The sequence below is a fragment of the Silurus aristotelis genome (genome assembly GCF_946808225.1).
Source record: "Silurus aristotelis genome assembly, chromosome: 27".
Lineage (NCBI taxonomy): Eukaryota > Metazoa > Chordata > Actinopteri > Siluriformes > Siluridae > Silurus > Silurus aristotelis.
The window spans coordinates 14,356,310-14,377,578 of record NC_139600.1 but is presented as its reverse complement, the minus strand read 5'-3'; the positions used below and the strand labels follow the sequence as shown (position 1 = coordinate 14,377,578).

The following is a 21,269-nucleotide window of genomic DNA, read 5'->3' as shown; positions in this document are numbered from 1 at the left end:
ATATCCCGTTCTACATTTAGTCTTCATTTGCTTTTATAATAAATTTGACTCTTCTTAGATGTTCCACTAGATTTTGTAGTGTGTTAGTAAAGTCAGGTACTGATGTAGGGGAGGAGGCCTGGGTGCAGTCAGCGTTCACATTCATCCAAAATATGTTTAATAGGGATGAGATCAAAAAGTTCTATAGCAGATCTGCTTAGAACAACTCCTCTAAAGCATATCTTCATGGAGCTGGATTCGTGCACCAGGACATTGTCATGCTGGAGCAGGTTTTTGTCTCCTTGTTCAAGTGAAGGGAGAATTGAATTCCATCTGAAAGGCATCCTATACAATTTGGCTGGGAAATGTCAGGTTTCCCAATACTTTGTCCATATAGTGTAAATTCTTCTTCTGAACCAAAGAATTGAAGGATTTTAAACAAAAACTCACCCACTGTCACACTGAAACATGGTTGAAAAGTTTATTTTGGATTAGAAGTTCAGCTGCATTCGCCAGTCACAGTCGTTCATGATTTCAGAACATCGTTGTTTTTATATATTTTAACTTGTGAAATGTTTGACATCATTTTAGTCACATATACAGAGGACCTCCTGGTTACGGATTTTGCAGGGGAAAAAAAAAAAGAACAAACAAAAAAACGCCGGGTCGTTTTTTTCGTTGTTAGAAATAAAAACAAGCAAGAAAATCTCGCTTCTTCTTCACTTTCTTTTCTGGTCTTGTGTGCTACATGATTTGAAGTAAAAAAAAAAAAAAAAAAAATTATTCAAATCACAGCAATCTGGAAATTTTGAGCAAGTGGTCAAACTGGAGTTCTCGGATTTGGTGTTGTGACGTCTCCCGGAGACTGGAGCTGATTTTTGTTGCGGATCCGAAAAGAACCGTGAGCAAATCTATTAACTCAATGACTCGATGCCTCTGGAGAGGGGTTTGGAGAACTGGAGATTTTCTTAGAATTAATGCATGTGAAAAACATGAAGAAGGGAAGGAAGGAGGGAGGAATTAAAGGATGGAAGGAGCAAAAAAACATAATGGAAGAAAAGAAAGAAGGAAGGACAGATAGAAGGAAGAAACATTACGTCGTAAGCGATCAGCTTGGATGCTGCTAGATTTCTGCGTCTGCGCTGATAAAATAATTAGTCATCGTAAGCCTTAAGTTAGGAGTGTAAACACTGTTTTCCCTCGACTGTGAGATCAATAATATATAATAAATCACCAACATCATGGACACACAATATTTCTTAAGGCATCGGCACAGACGTAGCTATGCAATAAAATTACGAACCCGTAGAAAATAAAGAAAAAAAAAGTTTTACTATGTACAGATTGATCAAGTGCTACTCCACTAGTGGTCCACAGGGGAAGGTGTAATAGCAGTGTGTGTGCACGTGTGTCAGGCCTTGTCGCCATCCTCATGTCTAAAGTGATAGCGAACAGGAGGACCGGGCAAATCTTCGTCACCGTCCATCTCTGGGGCAAAAGACACAGTGAGGTCCACATACTTCCTGTCTGCTGAAGGCCTGATCAACTTCTGCATACTGCACAGATATGAGAGAGAGAGAGAGAGAGAGGGGGGGGGGGGGGGGGGGGGTTTATAATGTGATGGGTCCTGTCGGAATGCAGTGTCTGTAAAAGAGTTATTGTGTGCGAGTCTTACGTCAGTTTCAGTCTCTTGCTGTGTCCCGGCATGATGGGGACGTAAAGCATCTTCACTCCATGAACTACCATAGTGGGCTCAATCCCATAGTTCTCCTGAGAAACAAAACACAAACTTTAGAAATCACCACAATGCTGATCAGTAAAGCAGAAAAATGCATGTTCCCTTTGTTTCTAGGCGACCTGGCAAAAACAAACAAAAACACCAAATTGGACATTTTTGTCTATAACAGTAGAACTTGTGTAAGATGGAGAACTTCTTCTTCTTCTTCTTCTTTCGGCTGCTCCCATTAGGGGTCGCCACAGCGGATCATCCGTCTCCATACCACCCTGTCCTCTATATCTGCCTCTTTTACACCAACTACCTGCATGTCTTCCCTCACCACATCCATGAACCTCCTCCTTGGCCTTCCTCTTTTCCTCCTACCTGGTGGCTCCATCGTCAGCATTTTTCTACCAATATAATTCATGTCCCTTCTCTGCACATGTCCAAACCATCTCAATCTCGCCTCCCTCACCTTGTCACCAAAACATCCTACATGTGCTGTCCCTCTAATAAACTCATTTCTAATCTTGTCCATCCTCGTCACTCCCAACGAAAACCTCAACATCTTCAGCTCTGCTACCTCCAGCTCCACCTCCTGTCTTTTACTCAATGCCACTGTCTCTAATCCATACAACATCGCAGGTCTCACCACAGTCCTATAAACTTTCCCTTTCATTCTTGCAGATACCATACTATCACAAATCACTCCTGTCACTCTTCTCCACCCACTCCACCCTGCCTGCACTCTTTTCTTTACTTCCCTAACACACTCTCCATTACTTTGCACTGTTGACCCCAGGTACCTGAACTCCTCCACCTTCTCCACCTCTTCTCCCTGCAACCGCATCACTCCACTGCCCTCCCTCTTATTTACACACATGTACTCTGTTTTACTCCTACTGACTTTCATTCCCCTTCTCTCCAGCGCATATCTCCACCTCTCCAGGCTCTTCTCAACCTGCTCTCTACTCTCACCACAAATCACAATATCATCTGCAAACATCATAGTCCAGGGAGACTCCTGTCTGACCTCGTCCGTCAACCTGTCCATCACCACTGCAAACAGGAAAGGGCTCAGGGCCGATCCTTGATGCAGTCCAACCTTCACCCTGAACCAGTCTGTCGTACCTACTGCACACTTTACTGCCGTCACACTGTCCTCATACATGTCCTGCACCACCCTCACATACTTCTCTGACACACCAGACTTCCTCATACAATACCACAACTCCTCTCTCGGCACCCTGTCGTACGCTTTCTCTAAATCCACAAATACACAATGCAGCTCCTTCTGTCCTTCTCTATACTTCTCCATCAACATCCTTAAAGCAAATAAGGCATCTGTGGTGCTCTTCCTCGGCATGAAACCATACTGTTGCTCACAGATGGTCACCTCTTCTCTCAGCCTGGCTTCCACTACTCTTTCCCATAACTTCATGGTGTGACTGATCAACTTAATTCCCCTGTAGTTACTGCAGGTCTGCACATCTCCCTTATGCTTAAAGATCGGTACCAGCACACTCCTTCTCCATTCCTCAGGCATCCTCTCCCCTTCCAGAATCCTGTTAAACAATCTGGTTAAAAACTCCACTGCCATCTCTCCTAAACATCTCCACGCTTCTACCGGTATGTCATCTGGTCCAACCGACTTTCCATTCTTCATCCTCTTAATCGCTGCTCTCACTTCCTCCTTACTAATCCTATCTACATCCTGCTTCCCTAACTCCACATCCTCCAACCTTCTCTCTCTCTGATTTTCCTCATTCATCAGCTGCTCAAAATACTCCCTCCATCTTCTCAACACACTCTCCTCACTAGTCAACACATTTCCCTCTCCATCCTTTATTGCTCTAACTTGCAGTACATCCTTCCCAGCTCGGTCCCTCTGCTTGGCCAATCGGTATAAATCCTTTTCTCCTTCCTTAGTGTCCAACCTCTTATACAGTTCCTCATATGCCTTTTCCTTGGCTTTCGCCACATCCCTTTTAACCTGCTGCCGCATCTCCTTGTACTCCTGCCTACTTTTCTCATCACTCTGTCGATCCCACTTCTGTTTTGCCAACCTCTTCCCCCTAATGCTCTCCTGCACTTCCTCATTCCACCACCACGTCTCCTTGTCTTGCTTTCTATTTCCAGATGTCACACCAAGTACTTTTCTAGCTGCCTCCCTCATCACTCCTGCAGTAGTTGCCCAATCATCCGGCACCTCTTCACCACCACCGAGCCCCTGTCTGACCTCTTCCCTGAACCTCACACTACACTCTTCCTCCTTCAGTTTCCACCATCTTATTCTTCTTTCAAACCTTACTTTCCTCCTCTTCTTCTTCGCCTCCAAAACCATCCTACAGACCACCATCCGATGCTGTCTAGCTACACTGTCCCCCGCCAACACCTTACAGTCTCCAATCTCCGTGTAAGATGGAGAACATGAGGCAGCCTGCTTACATTTTCTCTCATGTTCTCCAAGATGGAGAACATGAGAGAAAATGTAAGCAGGCTGCCTCATCCCCACAGTCAAACATGCTTAATTTCTAGGGTTGTTTTGGAGCATGGTTGGAGACTCATTCCAGGTGAAAGGAACCGACATGGCAACCATTCCATACTTCAACACCATGCCTTTTTTTTTTTTTTTTTTTTTTACATACACAATCTGTTCCTCCAGTCAGAGTCCTACCCTAATGACTACAAGATTGTAAACCAGAGCTGTCTCTGTCTATTATTAATAATTATTACATTATTTGCTACTAGAAGACACATTCAAACAAACTCTACTACCATAAGTACTGCCTTGCAGTACTGAGTTCAAATCCCATCTATACCTCTGACTGTGATGAAGCTCTGACACTACTAAAAAAGGACAAGGCTCTGTGATGGGACGTACCCTGACAGCACTGATGAAATCAGACAGGGTGAAATTTTCATGTCCTACAACAGACCAGCGATCCCAGATGGAGAAGGAGATGTCGTCTCTGATAGAGAGAGAGAGAGAGAGAGGTATATGTCAAAATGAATGAGGAATAGACAAATAAAAAAGATGCATGATATTCATAAATCTCGCTCTCTTTCTCTCTCTCTCCTACCTTATCTGCGTCCTTCTGACCCGAGCCGTCTCTGTGAGGACCACAACAGGGATGGCCAGGTTGAAGAAGCAGTTCTTAAACGACTCGAAGCCATAACCACCTGTAACTTTAATCATCTCCAGTGCCACCTGCAGGTATTAAAGATCAAATAAACTTGATACAAGAAAAAATCCCATTCTTTGAAATCTACACAAATGAGGCTGATCAGCTGAGGCAAATTTGGTGTGCAGTTTTTTTTGGGGTTCTCTGATTTTCTCTGTCAGTAAATATAAGACATGATTTTTATATCAAATAAAAAAGAGACGGAGAAAAGACCTTACCAATCCGGCGACGGTGGCGGTAGCCGTGGCGATGGCAGGGATAATTTTTCCGGCGATTCGTTTGGTCTGAAGCCGATCGGCAGCTTCGATCGAGTACATGCGAGCTCTCAGGGCCGATGCCGTCTCCACAAAATCGATGTGACCATTTGAGTCGTCATCTTTCTCAAAGAGCATCGGTGTCATATGAAAGCCCTCTACGTGCACATGACAAAGAGAGAGAGAAGAAGGGAGAGACGATCAACGTGAGGATCGGGCGGTGATCTAGTTATAAAGATTTGTTTGAAAGTTGTTTATAATTTGTTTCAAGGCTAATAAAATATAAATACAACTTTCAGAAATTCAGCGGGAGCGGGATTAAGAAAATAGTCCCGTGTAGGCCTCTAGATTGGAGGTCTGTTCTAGAAAATAGGCCATGCATTATAATCTTTTTTTTTCCAAGATCACGACTTCATTTTTCTGTGCGTTCGGCATAAAAGCATGTTCTAGAAGCAGCATCATAGATGATAACCATAACTATTTGTATTATCCCTGATGCGGTGATGCTGCTGCTTCTAGAACATGCTTTTATGCCGAATACACAGAAAAATGAAGTCGTGATCACGAGGAAGCAATGTTTGTTAGATTTTAGGACTTCCGTACTGTTCGGCAGCAGATACAGCTTTGTCATTTACAGCTTTGTAACTCAGAAACAAAAAAGCATGTGAAATGTGTATGTACCTGGTCGAAAACCAGATGTGATGGCCTCCTCCAGATGTGATATGGCTTCCCTTTCCTCCTCGCTGCTCACCGTCAGCTTCATCTGATCAGGCTTTTTTGCCATTTCATCCGTCTCTATATGCTAACACACAAAATATATACACATTAATGCGCACGCACGCACACACACACACACACACACACACACACACACACACACACACACAATAAAGCCTATTTAGCCATTTTTTATTGTGACACTTGTTTTGAAAAAATAAATAGCATTTGGACAGCATCCAGTTTTTTTTTATTACAGAGGAAATCCTGAGACTTTAATAACTGATCCAAATGAAAGATTTGTAATGTATTTATTGTATTTATAATCTATAAGGTATGAGTGACTACCTTCTCGGCCGGCTTGTACTCTGGAATGGTGACTTCAGTCAGTACGCTTGCCACAGCCTCGTACGTCAGGTTCTAGTTCCAAAATAAGTCAGAAAATTCCCTCAAAACCGTCTCCCTGGAGACCACACCAAATAAGACACGACGTTTCTTACACTGTACCTTTTCAGAATGTGGAACGTTGTAAATTCCTGCGAACAGTCGAGCCGTGCTGACTACGAAACCAAAGTGCCTGAAGATGACATGAGAGCATAGGAATAATAAATGTCAAGCTTTTAAACTTTTTTTATTAAACATAGAAGAGAAATCCGCTTTTCACTCACAGCGGGTCTTTGAGATCAAACTCAATAGGTGCTGGAGGTCGTTTGGGAGACTGCCAGAATAAAGCTTGGGGGTGGAAAAAAAAAAAAAGAAAGAAACAGCAGTGTAAACGGATCAATCGCTCCGAAAAGGAAGTAGATGTTTAACGTCACATTGATGACTCTAAGCACATCCTGGGGACGGGTGTGTGTGTGTGTGAAACTTACTGCCGTCTTTCAGTCGTGTATCCAGTGGAAATGAGTGCAGTAGTTGTAGTGCCTGAAGAAGAAGAAAAAAAGGAGTGCATGTTATTAGCATGTAATAAACTATATATTATCAATAGTATGTGGTTAATTACCTTGTTATTAACATGTGTTAGAAAGTCAGGATGTACAAACTTAAACGCTTAAAACGCTGTGCATTAATCAATTGTCTGTTCAAAAGATTTGTGTAACCTTCCACTCAAGTATAGCTAAAAAAAGAAAAATGCACAAAAGGTCTGTGTCAAATAAATTAACTTAAATTCTTAAATTTCATTACCAAAATAGATCATTTGGCGTAAATAAAAATATATATAAATAAATAAAAAACACCCTGGTGTGAAAGGGACAAAATCAGCATTTATCTACTCATAGGATTCACACATCTCCATTACAGGAGTGAAACCTGATGTGGATTATTGTATCCCTGAGATACAAGACTTTCTGCTCAACATTGGTACAAAGACTGTAAATATTATTGTTTTAGTGTTTTAGCTAAAATTAGTGTTTTACCTAAAATTAAAAAGTCTACTCATTTCGTTTCGACAGCCCTGTGCTTTAAAAATGCTTTAGGACCAGACATGCGCCGTATCATCACAATGCGTTTGTTATGGTTTACTCCCTTGAACTGGTCTGTAGCAGCAGTAGTGTTGTTTGATAGTGTTTGTAACTGTACCTTTCTCTTGAAGTATTTGTCAAATTTGAGGCGAGCGAGGGCGAGGCAGTGCTCCCAGCATGTGGGGCGGCGACTCAACACCTTGATGACTTGAAACCCCCCGTCCATGCTCTCTCCAGCTTTCATCCGCTACAAAAAAAACAGCACACAGATAATGAGATGGCCATAAAAAGCTCCCCATGGATTGAGGAAAAAAAAAGTATATCACTAGCAGAAAGATGCAGAAAAGATATTAGGGCTAAAACCTCTTCCTTACCTGTAATACATTTACAGCAGACACGTGGTTCTGCCAGAACATGTTGTACATGGAGGGCTTGTGGGAGAAGGCACTTTCAAACTAAACAGGAAGCGAATGAAATCAGAACTTGTATGTCAGAATGTCAACACTCACAATCATGGGTTCTGCTCTGTGTAGAACAGCTGTGTTTAGATAATAAAACTATATATATTTTGTATCTTTTTTATTTATTCATTCAAGCCACAAGAGAACCAAAATAATAAATCACAGAGCCCTGTTAAATATAGTGTGTGTGTGTGTGTGCGCGTGTGTGTGTCTGACCTTGTCCCTGGCCCACTGTATGGTATGCTCGATCACAGCAGGGAAAGATTTCAGAGTGCAGAATGGTATCTCCTCCTCCGGTGGATCTCTCTACACAAATAAAACTCATTTAGAAACACAAATATACACTCACACACAAACACACATTCACACAAACTTACATGGCTATTATAGGACTCGGTCAGATTCGGCACAATGACCTCTGTGTGACCTTTCGTCCCCATGGTCCCAGAGTCGAATAACGCTTTCTGATTGGACACGCTCCGGCTGTGAAGACACAAAGCCACATGCAGTTCAATGCCATTTCCGAACAAATTAAATAGACTAAATTTCGCATGATATAAAATAACTTTAAAGGGTCTCCTACCTGTCCACATATCTCCGAGCCTCCACATTGTCCAGTGCAGTGATGACCAGACTGAGACGGGAATAAAAATCGTCGTTGAAGGTCTCCTCCGTGGCAGGACATACCTTGTGCAGGTTAGCGTCTATGTTGAGCTCTGGATTTATCTCTAATGTTACTGCAGCTGCTGTGATGCTTTTTGGCTTCTGAAATAAAAAAATAATAAAAACTTAAAAATGTATTAAATAAGAAGTAAAATTAAAAAGACAAACAAAACAATAAAACAAATAGTAAAGAAAGGAAGAATGGACAGAAAAGGGGAAGCAAGAAAGGATTTAAGGACAAAACAAATGAAGAAAGAAAGAAAAAGAAAAGAATAGGTTAAGGAAGGAAGGAAGAAAATAAATAAATAAATAAATAAAGAAAGAAAGAAAGAACAGGGTAAGGAAGGAAGAAAAATAGAAAGAAAGAAAAGGGTATGGTAGGAAGGAAGGAAGCAAAAAATGAGGGAAAGAATGAAGAAAGAAAGGACAGGAAAGAAAAAAGGATGGAGGGAAGGAAAGGAGAAGCAGATGGACGGATTGTAGGAAAGATTTAACGAAGAACAAAGGAAGAAGGAATGAGGCAGGAAGGAGGGAAAGAAAAGCTGAAGCAAAGAAGGAATCGAAGAAAAAAAAGAACAAGGAAGTATAGAGGAATAGAGAAATAGAGGAAGGGATAAAAAAGTAAGGAAGAATTAAACAAACAAAAGAATAAATGAACAGAAAAGGAAGCACCTGTATATGATGAGATCGGAAGAGAAACTGGCGGTTGAGATTGGACTTCTCTATTAGATCTGGATCAGTGACGCAAATCTGAGACAAACCACAAACTCATGAAGAACACAAACCTCATTAAAGCTTTGTGTAATTGTGTCACACTTGTGATCTTTGACCGTACCTCCCCTGAACATGTGGTCAGTCCCACCCCGAGCAGTGCAAAATTCTTCAGCATCTCACAGCCGATAGCACCACAACCCACCTGCAGGGGGAGACACCCACACATGAAAGTAACTCTGTGCTCTTTTATATAGAAATAAATCCAGCTCTAATTTTAGTGCACAGTGAACAAATGTTTTACGCAAAGTCTCGCTCACCATAAACACTCGGAGCTTGTGCAACTCCACACAAAAGGACTCGCCAATACATGCCCTCAAAGCATCGTATCGATCCCCCCTGCATACACACAAACACAATTTAGCATGTTAGATTAAGAATAAAGTTCATAAGAAGGATCAGGTAAAAATGGACATGACTCTCTACGGTTACATTACACTTGGACTATGTGAGTTTGGACGGGTTGTTGAATGGGATTGGTTTATTCCAAACACACACACACACACACACACACACACACATCCCCGATTATGAAAGTGTGTGCACACCTATGCAACCAGCCTTCCATTAAAAAGTGTAACCTTCTGTGTTCAGCAAAACACAGCTAATCTGTGGGACTGGTTGAGCGTCTGGATGTTCAAAACGTTCCAATTGCTCATGTTCAGAAAGTTGGAGAACTCACCTAGGTGCAAACTCCTCCACAGGAAGAGACTGGAGGGGTTGAACCACTTCTAAGGCATCGAGATAAAACTATGGAGACAGACACACACACACACACACACACACACACACACACACAGTATTTTTTTTTTATAACATGCCTTGCAAATACATTTAAGGACAAAAGTATTTGGACACCTGACTTTTCCAGGTATATGTGATTCCTCCCCAAACTGTCCTGGATCCAACGTGACCTACCCACTGTTGAAGCGGCGTGAACTTTCCAGTGAGAGCCTTCAGCACTTCCTGACTAGCGATGCCTCCGACGGCAGCTGCCAGAGGAGAGAGGCAGCCTCGTGCACAACGCGACACACACTTCACAAACGATGGGTTTACACTCGCCTGGCCACATACAGAAGCAAAGCACACACAGGGGTTACTACAATAATAATAATAATAAAAAAAATTATAATAAAAAAAATCTGTTAATCTGTACATCAGTCTGTGAAAAATCAGACGGAATCTCACTTTCTTCTTGAGTGTCGTGTGGACCTCCTCGGTAATCTTAAGCAAAACGTCCCAATCCTGTGAACATCTACAAAAGGGCAGCACCACCAAGGAGATACAAAATGACACAGGAATGACAGGATGAAAAATAATAATTTGAAAAAAATAAAAGGATTGTAAATCATCTTTACTCTATATTCGGCAGTCTGGTGTGTTGTTCCTGAAAGATATCCAGAGCGATCATAGTGGTGTGGCTCTGCAGCGGTGCCTGATGTGTACAAATACACAAAACCATGATCAGCCACAAAGAAAGAAAGAAAGAAAGAAAGAAAGAAAGATAGATAGATAGATAGATAGATAGATAGATAGATAGATAGATAGATAGATAGATAGATAGATAGATAGATAGATAGATAGATAGATAGATAGATAGATAGGAGTCAAGTTTTGTATATTATAGACACGTACCTCAGGTTTACTGAAGTCTGGAATAAGAAGCTGTGGGTCCTGTAACTGTTGTTCCATCGTCTCCTACACAAACATTTAACACAAACACATTTAAGCTCAACAAAATCTGCAGTTTTTTCATTATTATTGTTTTTTTCAGAAGCACAGTTGTGAAGGAGCTTCACGTACGAAGTGATAGGTTTTGGGCATCTTGACCATTTGAACAATGCCGCCGTGAAGATACGGGCTGAAGGACGACGTATCACTGATTGCAAAACTGTATGGAGAAAGAACTACACACACACACACACACACACACACACACACACACACACACACACACACACACACACACACACACACACACACACACACACACACACACACACAAAATTGAATCCATACATACTCATGCAAATGCATAAAATTTACTAAACTTTTAAGCATCACTTTAATCATAACTGTGTCATTAATTTATGACACATAAATTACACGCGAGTGTGTGTGTGTGTTTGTGTGTGTGTACCTGTAATTTGGTGCGTAGTGCTATTGAGCTCATTCATGCCGTTGATCTCTCGAAAGCTCACGCTCTGTCCTGTCTGCAGGCCGTGTGTACGGCTGTCCATGCACGTCACCACGCCAGGGTTCTCCTGGATCACACAATATCACCGCGTTCAGAACATTGTTCTCCTTCTCACATACAAACATATGATTTGAGGTTTGGTTCAGCTTCAGGTCATTTCGATATCGATATCGATATCGTATTTGTATCATGATAAATGAAGTTGCGATACATTTTTACAGAGAAACTCAGAGTACTGGGATATCTTTAATATTGTGGTTTTTTTTATATTGTACCAAATTTACATTCAATCAACCATCCTGTATATCATAGTCCATAAAATAAACGTTTTTACAGTACCCATATACAATGAGATGAAAGGGTATATATAGTGTGAGTGTGTGTGTGTAAATTGAACGTGTGTACCTGGCTGATATTCTGAATAAACAGCTCCTTAGGCTCCTCCCCTGTCGGGTCAGACACCTCGAAGCTCTCGCCGAAATCGCAGAACACTCGAGAACAAATCCCCAACACGTCACAGCTAATAAACTGAGGGGGGGGGAACACGCAACCATATTTATCACATCTCATTCCCTATCACCATGGCAACAAAATTAAAAACACACCGTCACCTATTTGTAGTTTTTTTAATGAATTCTTTCTCCACCTTAATCGGAGGCTGTTGAGAGTGACAGAAACTGTTAATCCTCTTCTGCAGGCTCAGACTCGTCTCTGTTAGCACAACACACTGCGGACAGAACACACACACAAACACAGAATATGGTCATGAATGGCAATCCTTAAGTTATAAAGAAAGGGACAGAGAAAATGAGCTGGTTATTAATTTATATGAACCTGGTACTTAAGCAGGAAGCTGAGGTCAGTGGTGTGGTTCAGGGCTACATTCGATACGCGAACCTGAACATAAGGGTTTAACTCGGCCACCCGAGAGTGCACCGCCTCCACCCTGAGAGACACGAAGAGAGAAGAAAGACAAAGAATCTGATTTCACAATTGTTACAAAAATTCTAAAGATTCTCGAACAAATCATTTCACATTTGAATTCGCTATTTTATTAGGGAAAAAATGTGAAAGTCTTAAAACCTCATCTTCTGGCTCTTAACGTCCTCCTCTCGGATAAAGAAGTTAGTGCCCAGATCCCAGACGTCACACTGCTTACTGTCATGCAATGTGACCATCTACACACACAGAGAGAGAGAGAGAGAGAGAGAGAGAGAGAGAGAGAGAGAGAGAGAGAGAGAGAGAGAGAGAGAGAGAGCTTTCAAAAACAATGCACACACGGCATATAAACCAATATGAAATAAGAAGTTCTCTCTTACCTTCACTCCAGCAAGGACAATGTTCTTAGCTATAAGAGGAGGCACATGCTTTTGATTTAGTCTCTGGAAAAGTGTGTGTAAGTGTGTGTGTGTGTGTGTGTGTGTGTGAGAGCGAGTTGTTCTACTTACCTACTTCCACACCCAGAGCCCCCAATCCACTCAAGAATACAGAGGACTGAGCCATCTGCTGCATGGCACTGTCTCCAAGGACATACCGTTGCCGACTACACACACACACAAAAAAAAACCAACAACAAGAATCTGAAGACATTTACTACTGGTATATACACACACACATCCTCTGTGTCTGTAAACTGGGGCAGAGTGACGCATGTAACACTGGTATAATGGAAACGGTGATATTCGTGTAACAGCAAACCTCCTGGTTTATTCCTATTTAAACTATATTAGACTAAGCATATAGTTGTGTACAATGACAGAAGTAGATAAATAAATAGATCATATAGATAGTTGGTATAGCGTGAACACTGATACGTTAATTTGGGCTGCTGAGGTTACGGGATTAGCGTGAGGGAAGATAACACAAACGCTTGAAAATGGCGAAGAGTACGGGGTCAAAACACACTGGTGTGACTGATGAAGGTGAAACAGCAGCGCGGTAAGTAAAAACTGTGTCCTCATCATGTGAAAATGGTGTAGTTAAATAAAGTGTTATTGTGTAAACTGTAACTTTTAGACAGTCGCACTGGATCGGTTCTGTCGTGATTCGCTCACGACGCAATGATGATTCAATTCAAACATTGCAAACGATCACTAAATCTAAAAATCACAGCGGCAGTAAACGATGATGTTTTTAGTCACTGTTGTGGTTTTCAGCGAATGATTATGCATTTGTACACCAATGCATGTTTTTCCTTTTTTTTTTTTTTTTTTATCAAACCTGTGCTGCGTTTCTCAGTTCAGTTCTCTTTTAAAAGCATTTACTACGACAGTAACTTAACTGCGGCTTTGCTACATTCAAATGCTTGTTTTCAATGTTTGTATATTTCATTTATGCATAGATCATTTAAATATTCAACAAAGTTAAATTAATTATATTTTAGATGCTTATCTCTTCAGAAATCAACAAATATCTGTATTTATGCATTGTTGACATATACATATATACGTATACACACGCTTTTCACTGCTCAGACTCATAATATTTACATGTCAATAAAACCCCATTCATACAATTTCTCATTCATACAACAAACAAATAACTACTTAGCGTGAAAATAAATGAACAAATAAGTCAACAATAAAGTCATACAAATATATAGAAATATATCTTATATCCATACACTTTTTCTTCTCCTTCCGTCTGCTCCCGTTAGGGGTCACCACCGCAGAACATACAGCAGATCGTCTCTAACCACCTACATGTCTTCCCTCACCTCATCCATAAACCTCCTCCTTGGTCTTCCTCTTTTCCTCCTTCCTGGACCATCCATCTTTAGCATTATCCTACTGATAAACCCCATGTCCCTCCTCTGCACATGTCCAAACCATCTCAATCTCACCTCCCTCACCTTGTCTCCAAAACATACTGTCTGCACTATCCTCCTGATAAACTTGTTTCTAATTCTGTCCATCCTCGTTACTCTGAAGCATCCTCCAGCTCCGCCTTCTGTCTTTCTGTCAATACCATCATACATCTCAGGTCTCACCACAGTCCTATAAACTTTCCCTTTCACTCTCACAGATACTCTTCTATCACAAACCACTCCTGCCACCCACTCCACCCTGCCTGCACTCTTTCCCTCTACTTCTCCAACACACTCTCCATTACTTTGCACTGTTGACCCCAGATACCTGAACTCCTCCACCTTCTCTCCCTGCAACCGCACCCCTCCACTGCCCACCCTTTCATTCACACACATGTACTCTGTCTTACTCCTACTGACTTTCATTCCCCTTCTCTCCAGCGCGTACCTCCACCTCTCCAGGCTCTTCTCCACCTGCTCCCTACTCCCTACAATATCATCCACAAATATCATAGTCTACAGAGACTCCTGTCTGACCTCGTCCGTCAACCTGTCCATCACCACTGCAAACAGGAAAGGGCTCAGAGCCGATCCTTTTTGCAGTCCAACCTTTACCTTGAACCAGTCTGTCGTTCCTACTGCACCCTTCACTGCTGTCACACTGTCCTCATACATGTCCTGCACCACCCTCACATACTTCTCTGACACACTAGACTTCCTCATACAATACCACAACTCCTCTCCACCTGATCCCTACTCTCACCACAAATCACAATATCATGTATATATGACAGTATCGATCTTAAATGGTTAAAACATTTGTAAATCCACTCAAAAACATGTTTGTGTAAGTATCTGTGTGGATTTAGATGTGGATTTAGATGTTTCTACTGACCATCTCTCTGAGATTTGAGACTACGTATGGAGCTGCTGCTGTGATGTTTTTTTTTACAATTCTTCAATTAATCTCTGCCACCCCATCCCTCTCTCTGATTCTCCCTCTCTCCCATTTCCCCCTTCAAGCAAAGGAATGTACAATCAGGATCAAATCATGACCAAGTGCGAGCTCATGTATGTGGAAGAAGGCAGACAGCACGTTCCTCCCAGTCACACGGGATGAATTCACGTCGATTTCACGTCTTACCTGTACAGCGAATCGTCTATGTCCATCGGGTCAGCCATGTTGGAGAGGGGACAGAGGGGGGGACGGCTTGTTCTTGCTGTGGACTTGAGTCAGGCTGCACCACAGGAATAAATAAAAGATATAAAAAGTAGTCAGATTGGCATGCAGTCACAAGGCTTATAATGACTTATAACAGATCCATCCAGTAAAAAAAAAATACTTATTCATTCCCTAAAAAACCGAAGGGACTGAATAGTTTTGTTGACATTCGATTTTTAGTATCGCTTTCATACCGTGATACCACGATACACGGTTATCACACCGTGACCCTCTGGAACCGCCGCCCTCAGGGACCGCGTCTTAACTATTTTATTTACCATTCTAAAAATATTGTTATGTTTTAGCACTTATTATTACCTTTATTTTTTGAACAGTCCTAATTACAACCGTTAAAAAAGACACTGCTCCCGGTTCACTTCATTCAGCTAGTCACAGCTAACTAATACAGTCTGAGATTATGCATTTTTTCATTTCCCATCCGTTTAGAGACAAACCCCGTGTCACGCTCTGCAATTGGTGGATATGTTATTCTCCCACGCAGCTGATTCGCCAGCTCAGGTGCCGATAACGTGGTAACCAATCACAGAGCTGGGGGCGGGCTTTTCCGGAGTGCAGGTGGGATGAAAAGCCGCTTACTCAGAGTGAGTGTCATTAGCTTCACCGGCCTGCGCGTTTTTGGATAAAGTAGGCAGCGATGTGTGAGTGTACAAGAGCGCGCGCTTGTTTTCGGAAATAACAGCAAGTTAAGGAGCTTTTTACTGACCACAAAATAAACTACAAATTATTAAAAACCGGATAAATAAAATAAACGAGTTTACACTGAGTTACCTGTCAGTGTGCTCGAAAGACCGAGAATGCGTCCACTTCTTCTCCGGTGGGTTCAGTCTGCAGCTCCCGAGCTGACAACGCATCACTGCGCCACCTGCTGACTGGGAGGAGTAAGTAAATGACATACATATATGTCATTGTTTTATATACGTTTTTTTATAATATAAAATAAAAAACAATAAAGTAAAAAATTATGAAGTAATAAATAAAGATGCAGATAACATGCATATAATAAATAAATAAAGTTACATAGTAATTCAAAATACTGTACATACAAATACATAATATTATAAGTGTTTTTTTTTTGGGACCAGTTAGTGCCCCAGTTAGTTGTGTGTTGTTTTGTGTTTTGTTTTTTGTTAATTCATGGTGTCTTGTGTACATTGTTGAACAGTATTGAAGTAAATGTAATTTGTTACTCTACTTAAGTAGCTTTTCACCATTTACTTCACTACATTACTACATCAAAGTTAAATATCTTTTTACTCAATTACATTTTGCGATATCAGTCATTTAGACCTTTTTATTTATGAGCGGATGTTGGGAAGGTTTACTATCTAGCTTGAAGGACCAATTGTAGGGAGGTTTCACAGTCTGGTGTGCACTGATCAGAAGATTGTACTCGCCCCAGCGTGTCAGTAAAAACACGGTACAGGATTCAGAACACTCAAACTTTACTGGGTTTATTATTTGATCGTGTGTGATGTGAGTCTTGCTGTCATCTGCTAAGTAATGTTTGGTAGGTTGTGTGATGTCGGACGGTTGCTGCTCAGTGTTCTGGCATTGTTTACGCTCTTGATGGAGAACGGTGCACTGTGACTTCACAGAGTAACTTATTATGAATGGTAAACTGGGAATCTCTCGTGAATCTCTATTGGTGAAGTGTGTAAATACAACTGAAAGGGAATCCGATCCTACAGCGGATAAAAACTTAACTGGTCAAACACACAGCAATCCACCAATCAGGGTCGCTCTGTTTTGAACTTGTTTTGATTGACACTTGGTGGTATCTACATATCACCAACATACAGTTCAGCATCAGTTCAACAGCAAGCAGAACATTTAGAGAGGAATAAATGATGGAAGAAACTCCAGACTTGAACTCAATAAACCTTATTTACTCAATTTATTGGAATATTTGAAAAGAAGGTTTTGGGCTCGTTATATTTTGAATAGATATCGATCAGTGTTTGACTCATTAATACCATTCTATTAATAGACTGATGTGCTGAGAGTCACATTAGAGTCTTTTCATATAAACTGAGTTGATTAGGCAACAGTCTCATGACAAAAATGATAAAAGGAACATTAAAGATGTAATAAATCACAGACTTTGGATACTTAAGTACATTTGTATTTTTACTCAAGTGAATCTTTAAAGGGATGCTGTTACTGGGGGATTATTTTCCCTATTGTATCTCCACTTTAACTCAAGTACAAGGTTTGTTTACTTCGTCCACCACGGTTTGTGGAGCACCTCAGTCCTGGGAGAATGTTGTTTTATTTCAAAGTGTTCTGAATTGTATATTGTTGCAATGACAATGAAAGCCTAATTGACCTGACTTTAGGAAAAGGGAAAAAGCGAATGTGGAACAGCGTAAACATTTCCAGCTTTAGGATTAAACGGGCAGATCTGAAGAGAAGAAAGGGACAGGGGCACTGGCCAATGGTACCTCAGGAGCATGTTTTATTATTAAGTAATAAGTATCATTATTGTTACAACAAAGTTAAAAACACTTTTATTTATTAAAATGTTCCTGCTTATTAGACTTGTGTCTTTAAAAAAACACCACTAGTGATCTGATTTTCTTTGTCTGATGGTGGAGCTTCAGTGTTCATCACACCTCTGTAGCTTCTCTCAGTAACAAGAGTTTATTAGTGTAACTATGAGAACTGAATCCCATGAAAACTGACTGAGTGCATTAATGAGCTGCATCCTGACCACTTTAAAACTGCTTCCTATATTCACACACAGCTGCTGTTTTGGCTCATCGATGTGTTTTGTAAAAAAATATTTCAGATCCGAGGAAAAGGAGATCAATATTTAAAGGTCTGGATTTAATGAGTGGTTTAATTTGTAATAGTAAGAATAATTAGATCTAGAACACTTGGGACTCGACCCATCAACCACCAGAAACCACAACATTCACCACTACACTGCTGAGGAACGACTCAGAACAAAACTAAGACTCCACATAGAATTGGCTAAATATAAAATATAAAGCAGAACTAAAAGAAGTGAAGCAGGTCACTGTTCAGACCAGTAACCTCTCAATCCAGAGCCATATGATCTGATACTAACAAACTGTTTTAAAGAACTTTTTACTTCACAAAGAAAAGCTGAAAGTCAGACTTGAACCAGGAGACTGTGATTCTGATCTTTACACCGCTGTAGGATCAGACTGAGATGGTATGTTCAGGAGAAGAGGAAGAGGGTTAATGGTGGTATATTACATCATTTTTAACACTTTCAAACATATGCAATTTACATGAACGTGAGGTTTCATGTAAATATACATTTCCAGGATTCCGTTTCACATTTTTATTGCGGTTTTATAGTCACTTTCGGTACAAATGCATTTTTTGGAGGAATTCTTGATTTCTTGGATCTTTTGGAAGCTGAACTCTGGTGTGTTTCCGTGGTCCATCACAGCCGATGATTCTCACACTGAGACGTTGTATGAGATCTTCTGCAAAGCTGGAATCAGTGAATTGGGTGGTGGGTGGCAGCATGCAGGATTAGGGGGCAGCCTGGATTAGCAGATATTTCCGTATGACTATTGTTGTTCTGAATGAATGGAATTGCAGGATCTCAGTATTGTTCTTTATTAAATGTGTTTGGGTGCAGAGTTGATGTTCTTGGTGGGAAAGAGCACTCTGGGTAGGTGCTCCAGGGTCACGTGAGTTAATGTGTTACCTAAAGATTGAAGTGTGTGGTCATCTATTCCAATATCATCAACCCTGTACAGACTCAGTGTCCTGTGTAATTCTCCTTAATTTTCCTGTGAAATAAATGAAAACAAAAAACTGTTTATTATAAAATGCCGAGCCAGCATTATTACACAGATCAAATACAGACCAAGACCTAATTTACTAATTACTGCACCCTATACCGTGTGTGTGTGTGTGTGTGTGTGTGTGTGTGTGCGCGCGCATGATGACATGCCCTTGTTTGTCAAACCTGTCAAACATTTACCTCATATGTTTACCTCTGATTACACAGACACAAAGTTGCATTACATGCACAATATTTTCTTCTTGTGTCTACACACGTTACGGACAAAAGTTTGTGGACGCCTGACCGTGAGATTGGTTTGTGCTTTTGGAACATCGCATTCGACATTTGCTGTTCTAATAACATCCAGTCCACTGGAAAGATGTTCCACTAGATTTTTGTGTAGATTTGTGCTCATTCACTGGGGTGTTAGTAAAGTCGGGTAGTGATGTAGATGAGGTGAGGAGGCCTGGGGGTGCAGAAAGATTCACACCTGAAGTGTTCAGTAGGGTTTATAACTTTATAGCAGGAGATGTTCCACTCCAACTCAGGGAAAGCAAATCTTCAGCGAGCTGGCTTTGTGAACCAGGGCTTAGTCATGCTGGAACAGGTTTGTGTCTCCTGGTTCAAATGAAGGGAACATTTCATGCTACCAAACATTCAACTGTGTGTCTCAAACTTTGTGGTAACAGTTTGGGGAAGAAACAAATATGGCAAAATACTATATCATATCCTGACGCCTATCCTTAGCTCATATTGACCCGAAGCCCTGGGGGTCTATCGCCTCACCTCCGTCAGCTCGCATCCAAAAACAACACACCCTCCCCCTGAATTTCGGTCCGGCTCCAAAGTCCGCTGTGTGTGTAATGTGTAAAGAAGACTTTGGGACTTGGTTGCACACTTTTGTGTGTTTCAGTGTATTTTAGTGTAGTTCAGGATGTGGTGTAGCAGAGCGGCGGTTCGGCAGGTCGCTCTCGGGCTCGGAGCGACGCAGCGCGCCATGGCAACATTACCGCGCGTCTACGTCTCCCGTAAAGTGCCGCCGCAGGGACTGGAAATCCTGCGCAAGTCTGCACAGTGAGTTCTCATGACTCCTCCTGTAGGATATGTTTTAATTTGACCCAGCATGAGTGTAACGCGTGTCTGAGGTGGCCAGAGTGGATCATGTAGGAATCAAATGAGGTCTCGGTGCATCTGCACTGAAATAGCTTTTAGACAAGGTTTGGACAGTAACAAAGTCGATCGTTACTGTACTTAAGTAGCCTTTTCTGTACTTCACTGAAGTATTTCCATCTGGGGAGACTTTTACTTTACCTTCACTACATTCAACTCAACTACATTTTTCTAAATCAGTTGTTAATTTTTATTTATGAGCGGATTAAAAACTGAACTAATCAAACACGCAGCAATCCACCAATCAGGGTCAAGCCAACAGACAGTTCAGTATCAGTTCAACAGCAAGCAAACATTTGGAGAGCAATAAATGATGGAAGAAACTGGCCTTATTTGCATCCACCAATTGAAAGGTTTTAATCTCCATAAAAGGATTGTAGTACTCCGATAGAGACACAGTCCAATACGGTTCCTCGAGGAGCCCTTGAGTGTTTAGTGCACCAGAGCTGTCTAGAGATCCACCATTGTTCAAAATACAAGCGGTATGAAACCACTTAAATCTGTATAACTCGCCCCTTCTTGATCTTTCCTTACCCTAGAGTGCAGATCGAGCTGTGGGACTCTGATGACCCAGTTCCTCGGCAGGAGCTCCTGGAAAAGGTGAAAGGCTGCGACGGTCTACTCTGCGTCCTCACTGAGAAGATCGACGCTGAATTGTTGAACGCTGCAGGTCAGACTCAGAAGCCTTTTCACCACTCACCTGCGAGAGAGAAGAGCTGTGCAGTTGAAATGTGTGCGTTTTGTATGACCGCAGGTCCAAAACTAAAGGTGGTCAGCACCATGTCGGTCGGGTTTGATCATCTTTCACTGGATGAGCTAAAGAAAAGGTGAGTTCGTTTTCGTCGTGTTTCTAGTAAAGGCTTAGCATCAAACTCTT

At 41.4% G+C, this 21,269-nt stretch overlaps 2 protein-coding genes across 3 annotated transcripts in view; one reads left to right on the top strand and one right to left on the bottom strand.

Moving 5' to 3' along the window:
• Nucleotides 1-446: 446 nt before the first annotated feature.
• On the bottom strand, nt 447-16,323 carry uba6 (ubiquitin like modifier activating enzyme 6). Of its 2 annotated transcripts, none has more exons than XM_083532800.1 (33): nt 15,754-16,323; nt 15,358-15,451; nt 12,856-12,950; nt 12,727-12,755; nt 12,491-12,585; nt 12,242-12,353; nt 12,054-12,134; nt 11,813-11,935; nt 11,351-11,474; nt 11,014-11,117; nt 10,846-10,908; nt 10,569-10,645; nt 10,399-10,465; nt 10,129-10,272; nt 9,893-9,960; nt 9,471-9,549; nt 9,275-9,355; nt 9,112-9,189; nt 8,360-8,541; nt 8,154-8,259; nt 7,993-8,082; nt 7,690-7,770; nt 7,434-7,562; nt 6,725-6,776; nt 6,521-6,584; nt 6,360-6,429; nt 6,201-6,272; nt 5,817-5,937; nt 5,100-5,293; nt 4,780-4,907; nt 4,581-4,668; nt 1,655-1,749; nt 447-1,535 (listed from the first exon to the last, which is right to left on the bottom strand). In XM_083532800.1, exons 2-33 carry the CDS (start codon nt 15,393-15,395, stop codon nt 1,391-1,393), a joined length of 3,075 nt encoding a protein of 1,024 aa, XP_083388926.1. In that variant the 5' UTR covers nt 15,396-15,451; nt 15,754-16,323; the 3' UTR covers nt 447-1,390. The 2 variants fall into 2 exon arrangements, with proteins under 2 accessions (XP_083388926.1, XP_083388925.1); XM_083532799.1 differs by having other exon boundaries at nt 16,225-16,323.
• Nucleotides 16,324-20,104: 3,781 nt separating this feature from the next.
• The window catches only part of grhprb (glyoxylate reductase/hydroxypyruvate reductase b), a 2,971-nt gene continuing 1,806 nt past the window's right edge, over nt 20,105-21,269 (top strand). Inside the window, exons 1-3 of the mRNA XM_083532987.1 lie at nt 20,105-20,296; nt 20,932-21,062; nt 21,147-21,219. Coding sequence (XP_083389113.1) covers nt 20,157-20,296; nt 20,932-21,062; nt 21,147-21,219 — 344 coding nt within the window. The 5' untranslated portion in view covers nt 20,105-20,156. The remainder of the gene's footprint in view (nt 20,297-20,931; nt 21,063-21,146; nt 21,220-21,269) is intronic.

Excerpts from the sequence above, each read along its gene's own strand:
- uba6 (XM_083532800.1), bottom strand. The coding sequence starts at position 15,395 with ATGGCTGACCCGATGGACATAGACGATTCGCTGTACAG. Across the intron at positions 12,756-12,855 it reads GGCTCTGGGTGTGGAAGTAG|CTAAGAACATTGTCCTTGCT; the intron begins GTAAGTAGAACA and ends CTCCTCTTATAG. Across the intron at positions 10,466-10,568 it reads ACCAGACTGCCGAATATAGA|ATGTTCACAGGATTGGGACG; the intron begins GTAAAGATGATT and ends GCCCTTTTGTAG.